The following is a 7567-nucleotide window of genomic DNA, read 5'->3' on the forward strand; positions in this document are numbered from 1 at the left end:
TGCGCAGGCAAAATGCGGCTGTTCACCCACCGTAACGAAAGGAATATTTCCTTCCGTTTGTCAGATCGCACGAAACTCGTGATCCGCTTGATTACTCAAACAGCACGAGATGTGCGTCGGCTAGGATTTCTCTGACTTGAGCTCCAGCTCGGCGACACCACGCGGCCGTGCCTAAGATAACCTTACTTTTCAGCTAACCCTTTCAGGAACCTCGTGCTCTGCTAACCATCCGCTCTGATGCGACGCCGAACTGGAACTGGTTGAAGAGATTTTAGCGAAGATCTCCCACATACTGCAAGTATGTTTGTAAACACTTTTTCAACCAACTGTCACAACAATGGCGGAGTAGAAAAGCTTTGACACGACCTCTCTTTTTATTGATCTTGAGCAGAATGTTGTACATACCGTGTGTAACGGAAAACGTCATTATTAGCAGCAGCTGCGTACCTTGAAGAATACACGAGTAAATAAAAGAAGTAAATTCTCTTGTTAAATTTGACGTATTATAAAAGCGACCAGACGATTCCTCGCGGATTTAGCCACTCGACCAACGAAGTACGTGTGCCACATTTTTGTTTTTCTTTTCGTTTGACCGGGTGACGCTGCGGGGTGTTCGAAGGACCACGCGTGTTCCAAGCGTAAGTCATCTTCGCGTCGCACAAATCGAAAGCGTGTACCCGGCGTTACAATGACGCTCCGGCCGATCGTGGTGGCCCTGATATGTGGCCTCGCTGTCCATCTAGCTGCGGCACAAGGTGCCAACTCGAAGTCGCAGGTTATCGAACTGGACGAGTCCAACTGGGACCGAATGTTGACCGATGAATGGCTGGTTGAGTTGTAAGTATGGCGTTTTCCCTGCAATTACGTCGTTCTGCTTTTTGCGTTCTTTTTGTGAACAAAAGAGTAATTTTTCCATCCACTGCGCATACATTTTGTTGACACTGCACTAGATTTGGTTTTACTAATGCAACTCCCTGTTCCCGTACAACTCACAGCTACGCACCCTGGTGTCCCGCTTGCAAAAGCCTTGCCCCCATCTGGGATGACCTTTCGACCTGGTCGGATGACCTGAACATCAAAACGGCCAAGGTGGACGTGACGTCATCGCCGGGTCTGAGTGGCAGGTTCTTCGTGACCGCCCTGCCCACGATTTTCCACGTAATCAACGGTGAATTCCGTCAGTACAAGGGTCCGCGCGATATGAACTCATTCATGTCCTTCGTCGAGGAGAAAAAATGGGAAGCGCTCGAGCAGGTGTCCGCTTGGCGAAAGCCGGACTCCATCCAGATGTCCCTTGTGTCGCTGTTCTTCAAGCTTTCACACTTCCTGAAAGTAAGTAAAACCCGACTGCGGGTAAGTGTGTGCACGACCGGAAAGAACGGCTAATTCCGCACGCACCGTATTAGTACCGTCGTTTTCATATGTCCGTATCTATTTCGTTGTTTTGTTTCTTTTGTGCAGGAGTTGAACACGATGCTGCTCAAGGAGTACGGACTTCCGGTCTGGGGATCGTACACACTGTTCGGCATCGGTACGGTGCTACTCGGGGCCATCTTTGGCCTCATCCTGGTGTGCATCATTGACTGCCTGTTCCCACCAAAGTCGGCCCAGCGACAAAGCTTCTCCGAGCACAAGCAAAAGGTGCGCGCCGAAAAGGTTCCCGAGGAACTGCGCGGCGACGAGCTGGTGGACGAGGACGAAGAGAAGCGCACCCAGGAGCTGCATGACGAAGAGGGTGCTGATAACGACGACGCCGAATCGGAGGAGAAGGAAACCTCCGAGGGTGAAAAGTACTCCGGTAGCGATGACTCGGACGATGAACTGCAGGAAGAACCAGCGGCGGAGGAGATGGAAGACGACAAGAAAACGAACGAACCGGCCGTGGCCCCGGAACCCGCAGACGATAAGAAGGAAAAAACCACCACCAGTCCGGACGTGCGGAAACGTAGACCACGGAAAGCGGACTAATCGGGTCCGCCCGACTGGACCGAGGGTGCGGATGTGTTTTTGCTTTCGTGAATTGTTGCTACCTTTCAACTGGGGCAGCCGCATGATATATTGCCTGCGTTATTATAGTCTATTTGTCTAAGTTTCTTCTTTCCTAAATTCTCGAGTAACAAATTTTCTATTTTCGAAGGTTGCGAATACAGAACTGAGTCTTCTAGAGATATGGTTTTGCATTTAGTAACATCTCCTCAATCTAATACTATTTTCCAATACTTACAACATTCAAAATTGTGTGCTTTGACTCTTTGCATTTCTAGTTTATTGCTGTCGTATAAGATTCTGTATGTTCGACGTTTAAAAAATAGTTTTCTTCTGAAATAATGAAAACCATCCAGTTGAGTCGAGCAAAAGTGACTCATTCAATGGGAACACCCGTAAAGGGCAGTTTTTGACATGGATGAATGTTTTCCTGCACTTAAAAATCTCATCGCGCGTGTGAGGCATTAGCTATGCAAACGAATACACATGATCGAGTAGAATCATGTCTCGTGTATGATTAAGCACAAGAGTGAATAACGAAGAATAAAATGCCTAATAAATTGAACCATAACTTAGTTCGTACGTAGCGATACGATCATTCACTAAACATACATACGATCCATACGATAAGTTGTGCTTGTCATGTTTGCTTAATGTATTATTTAAGTATCTTTCTTTCACTTAGTCGTGCGAAACCGATGTTTTTTTTTCTAAACTTTACACTACTGCTACTGATGTACTAACTGATTTTATGTCGATAAATATGTATTTGATATGATCGTAACATTGTGAACTCGCGCCGATGTTTGGTAATCGCGTAAGGGGTACGGAAATATTGTAGTCAGATATTGATGAAAGTACGACGATTTTTTCGATTCATAATAAAGTCACAAAACGTTAGTCAATGAAGTTCATTTTTTAAAGGTAAACATAGTGTAAATATTTTATCTTAACATTGAAATTAGGCAAACGGTTATAGTTTGTTGGAAAAGAAAAAAAGTACCACCGATTCCTTCCTTTCGAAAATTTGTATTTTGTGTTCCCGTCGATCCAACATTATACATTTCCAATTCCCTGTAACCGTGATCTTTATTCATGCATCGTTTGTCTTCCCACGACACGCAGCAAGAGCATTTCGGTTTTTATGATTAAAACTAATTAACAATTCCGTACCAAGCATCGTAACACTACCCGATTCCCGCAATGCATCTACTGGCCTTTTTCAATTGCAAAAATGTAGACTACACACTGAAATTACCCTTCAGCTGATTAAAGTAGGCCATGTCAGAGGGGCTGATTGAAGGGATAAATTTTTTAATCGCTTCCTTAAAATCGTCCTCGCCGACGATCACCTGATCCGCACCGAGACCCTCATCGATGGAGTCTGAAAGGGAACAGAAGACAGAATGGTGGTAAGAAAAGAAAGGAAACAAGCGAGACACGAACTTACCACCGGCTATCGCTTCCTTGACGGTTCGCCGAACTGCACTCAACCAGGCGTTCGAACAGATCGAGTACATATCCGCACCGGTCATGTCCTGCTGCAGGCACTCGGCGATCTTCCTCAGCGTGAGCGCCGGATCGAGCCGGAACCGTCCCGTTACCGCCCGCAGGACACTCTCCTTGTCCTCGACCGTACAGCTCGGTCCGACGTACAGCAGCTTGTCGAAGCGTCCCGGTCGCAGCAGTGCCGGATCGATTAGATCCGGCCGGTTCGTAGCGGCAAGGATGAATATCTGCTGCCCGGGATCTTTAGAAATTCCGTCCATTTCACTAAGCATCTGCGATACGACCCGGTCCATCACACCACCCGAGTCGCCACTAACGCCTCGATTGGGGGCCAGCGAGTCCAGCTCGTCCAGGAACAGCACACACGGCGAGGCCGTTCGTGCGCGGGTAAACACTTCCCGCACGTTCTGCTCGCTCTGTCCGACGTACATGTTAAGCAGCTCGGGGCCTTGCACCGACAGAAAGCTCAAATTACACTCGGTGGCGACCGCCTTCGCGATCAACGTTTTGCCGGTGCCGGGTGGCCCGTAAAGAAGGATACCCGAGCGGCGCATGTTCTTCCCCATCAGGTGCTTGTGGCGCAGCGGTAAACCGATGGAGTTTTGTATTTCCGACTTGAGCTTCGCGAGTCCCCCAATCTCGGACCAGAGCACCTTGGGGACCTTCGGAGCGCCGAGACTGTCGGAGAAGGTTGCCTGCATCGACTCGAGCGCCGCTTCGAAGTGGGTCAGTCGGAGTTGGGTGTCCTTCGAACGTCGGCACGCCTCCAGTGCATTTCCGTACAGCAGTTCCAAATCGGACAGATTAAAACCTTGACTTTGTTCGGCGACTTTTTGTAACTGCCCTAGCGGTAAACGGTGTTGCTGTTGGTGCGCCAGGGAAATCCACCGGAGCGCCTCCAACCGCTCACCGGCCGCTGGTGGATGGAACTGGATGACCTCTAGGAAAAGGGATGTGAGCTTTGGTGTGTTGGATTCCTTCTGGTTCGCGAGCGCTACCACAACGACCGGGTGCGAGTATTTGCGCCCGAAAAGGTTAGCCAGCTCCGCCTGGAACGAACCGGTGATGCGCTGATCCTCGTGGCCCTCGTTGTCAACGCCGAACACTTCGAAGTTTTCCAGGCAGATGATGAGGGGTTCACAAATTTTCGACTTATTAAAAGCGCTGCTCAGCTTCGTTTCCGTCTGCGAGCTAATGGAGGTCATGATTTCGCTGCAGTCTGCATAGTACACCGGTATGCCGAGCGCGCCGGCAACGGACTGCAAAACCAGTCGCTTCCCGATGCCTCGTTCGCCGCGAAGCATAAACACGGGCTGGATGCCGTTCCGCACCAACCCATTGCCCTCCATTTTCACGTACGCCTTCAGCGAGGAGTGCAGTGAATCGAAGTACTTTTGCAACCCAAAGGGACAGCTGGGCCGTCGGTGAATGCCATCGAAACGCTCCGGTAGCAGGAAGTTGTTGTACGTCGTCGTTTGCTGCAACGTGGTGAGGCTTTTGTGTGCGATGCCGCTCATCTCGAACGCGCCGCCGGCCGAGTCCAGATTAAGGCACTTAAACCACAGTGCTCTCATGTGCGCTAGGATGGCGAAATTTTTCGTGAAGAAAGTGTTGCCCAGGAAACGCTCCGTCAGCGGCACCTGGTACGTGTGGTTGCGGTACAGCAGGCGTGGTGTTTCAAAGTAACGCGCAAGGATGAAATCGACCATGTCGGTGCTCAGGTCGTACGGGGTCTGGTAGATGAAAATGCTCGCTTTGGCGACAATCTCCGGTAAATGTTGCCCGTCGGTCACCCGCTGTAGGCGACCCCAGTAGCGTTGTCCCTCGAGCGTGAACCGTTCCTTCAGGTTTTCCACCAGATTTTCCTTCACCCACAGGGCATTGTAGGGAACCTGCGGATGGGAGCACACCTGGAACAGTACGCTAACGTTCTGTTTGTTCAGGATGAACGAGACTAGACTTTTCTGACCGGCGCCTTCCGTCGGCGGCACTTTGGACACTTTCAGCACCAGGTTGATCCAGTTAATCTCGCGCTCCACAACATACTCCCGGAAGACGGTGGGGGAAACGAAGAGGGTATGCTCCGAGTTGACCATTTGCTCCGATTGGAGCTGCTCGAACAGCAAGTTCGGTATCGGCTGAAGGTAGAAATCCAATGACCGTAGCTTCAGATCGTAGCGCAGTTTTTTAACACCCTGAAGCACCACGAACACGGGGAAATAGTACGATGGATATCGCGGGAATCGTAACCGTGCGATGTACAGCAGCAGCTGCCACTGCTTGACCACCTTTTCAACCATGTTTCGCTAATAAAACCTAACTTTATCGGCCGCAAAGTAAAACTAAACAGTTACGAAAACATGCTCGTTGAGAAACGGCACAAGGCAGTGAATAAACTTATCCCATAAACGGAATAAAAACAAACACCCGGTAGAGTGGCCAGCTACACCTTGCACCCAGCTTTCAGACGCGCGTTCCCCAGGCTGAACCCATTTGAAAGTTTACGTTGATTTACTTCCCACGGTAAACATCAGAAAATACCAAATTAAACGTATTATTTACCGATGCACAACAGATTAAAACAACGCTTCGAACGCAAACGATTATGATTTTCTTTTTTTAGATAGAACTAACGTTTTATTACTCACGGAATATCCTAACGATCGCTTTGTTGCCGAGAAAGTTCTCAGCGTTGAACTTTTAGGGATTTAAAAATATCAGTTGAAATAAAGCGACGAATTATCGGCCAGGCCTAAGAAGTGTTATCCACAATTAAAATTGTCAGAAAAGATGTTAAATAATGTCCTTTTTTTAACACCCACTAATGGACAGTACCGAAGTGCATCGTATTTTAGTGGTGGTCAATGTATCCTACATCATTCGGCTGTTAACATTCTTAACCCTACTGGCGTCCACCTTACCACGGAATAATGTAAGTTTTACTGCTTATCGATTGCTTTGATAAGAAGTGCAACTAGTAGTGAATGAGTTGTATAAGAAATGAACTAAAATCGAATTGCATTTCGACCACTTTATTTTTTCATATCTATTTACAATGTTGTGTGGGAACTAGGCATTTTGTGCACTCCACAAGATCCGGTGGCTTCACAAGAGAAAAGGTATTGATATTTATAACTGCATTATATTTGTTGCCTGCTAGTTTGTTACAGTATTAAGATGTGTGTTTCTTCCGGGGTGGACCACGTACGGTGCCGCACTTTAAGCACTTGACGCATGTTGCAATATGTATGCGGCGTGCTGAAAGATTTAGCTTCGACCTAAACTCGCTTGCTACAACGGAGTTATCGAAGGCTTTAACATACCATCCATTTACGGTACACTTTAGCAACATTCATTCATACTCGCCCCCGCCGGCTTTCTTTCGCTCATCGTCTCCCACCCACCTTTTCCCCACGCTTACGCAGTCTTTCTCTCGTGTATTGTTTATTTAACTCTGCTTCGATTTCGGAAATTTCCCTCCCCTGGGTCACAACATTTTCTCCACATTCACGCGCACACAACCAAACCTTTCATCCATGTTACTTGCTTCATCTTCGAATCAACTTACGTCTAGATTTCTCGCATCAGAGCTTATCCATCTACACACTACTGTACTGGGTATCCCCGTGCCTTCCGGACTTCCGCCTGCTTGCTGTCCTTTACCCTCGGTGTACCTTCTTTTCATTCAACCTAAGAACCATCCCACTCCGTCTGGAGGTTCGGGGTACATCTCCCCGCGCCAAGCTTAGTTGTGTATCATTATCATAAGAACTTTACTGCAAATGTTTTTTTGTTGGTTTCCAAGCCCTATACACCCCCAGGCCTTCTAATGATCTAAACGGCCACGTGGCGTGTTCACTCGATCAGTCGGTTCTCGTTCATTCAATCAACACAAACACACGCACACACACACGCGCAGACACACTCAAACAATATTTCAAACCTTTTCGTGCCTGCGTAAATACATTACAGTATCCTTTTATTTGTTGCCTTCTCCTCAGCGTGGTTGAATCTCTACTCTTACTTCAGTAAATGTTACTAATCTTTGTCTATTGTTTTCGTCTCTGTTTTG

The 7567-nt window shown here is 48.0% G+C and overlaps 2 protein-coding genes across 3 annotated transcripts; one reads left to right on the top strand and one right to left on the bottom strand.

Annotated features, from left to right (window-relative positions):
• The first annotated feature begins 458 nt into the window (after positions 1-458).
• On the top strand, positions 459-2168 carry LOC131265282 (thioredoxin-related transmembrane protein 1). Of its 2 annotated transcripts, none has more exons than XM_058267905.1 (3): positions 459-837; positions 996-1353; positions 1462-2168. In XM_058267905.1, exons 1-3 carry the CDS (start codon positions 689-691, stop codon positions 1966-1968), a joined length of 1014 nt encoding a protein of 337 aa, XP_058123888.1. In that variant the 5' UTR covers positions 459-688; the 3' UTR covers positions 1969-2168. The 2 variants fall into 2 exon arrangements, with proteins under 2 accessions (XP_058123888.1, XP_058124642.1); XM_058268659.1 differs by having other exon boundaries at positions 996-1332.
• Positions 2169-3056: 888 nt separating this feature from the next.
• Positions 3057-5822, bottom strand: LOC131272197 (peroxisomal ATPase PEX6). The gene is made up of 2 exons (XM_058273855.1): positions 3437-5822; positions 3057-3370 (listed from the first exon to the last, which is right to left on the bottom strand). The coding sequence occupies exons 1-2, from the start codon at positions 5793-5795 to the stop codon at positions 3228-3230; spliced, it is 2502 nt and encodes an 833-aa protein (XP_058129838.1). The 5' UTR covers positions 5796-5822; the 3' UTR covers positions 3057-3227.
• Between the last annotated feature and the right edge of the window lie 1745 nt (positions 5823-7567).

The sequence above is a fragment of the Anopheles coustani genome, chromosome 3, assembly GCF_943734705.1.
Source record: "Anopheles coustani chromosome 3, idAnoCousDA_361_x.2, whole genome shotgun sequence".
In the NCBI taxonomy this organism is placed as follows: domain Eukaryota; kingdom Metazoa; phylum Arthropoda; class Insecta; order Diptera; family Culicidae; genus Anopheles; species Anopheles coustani.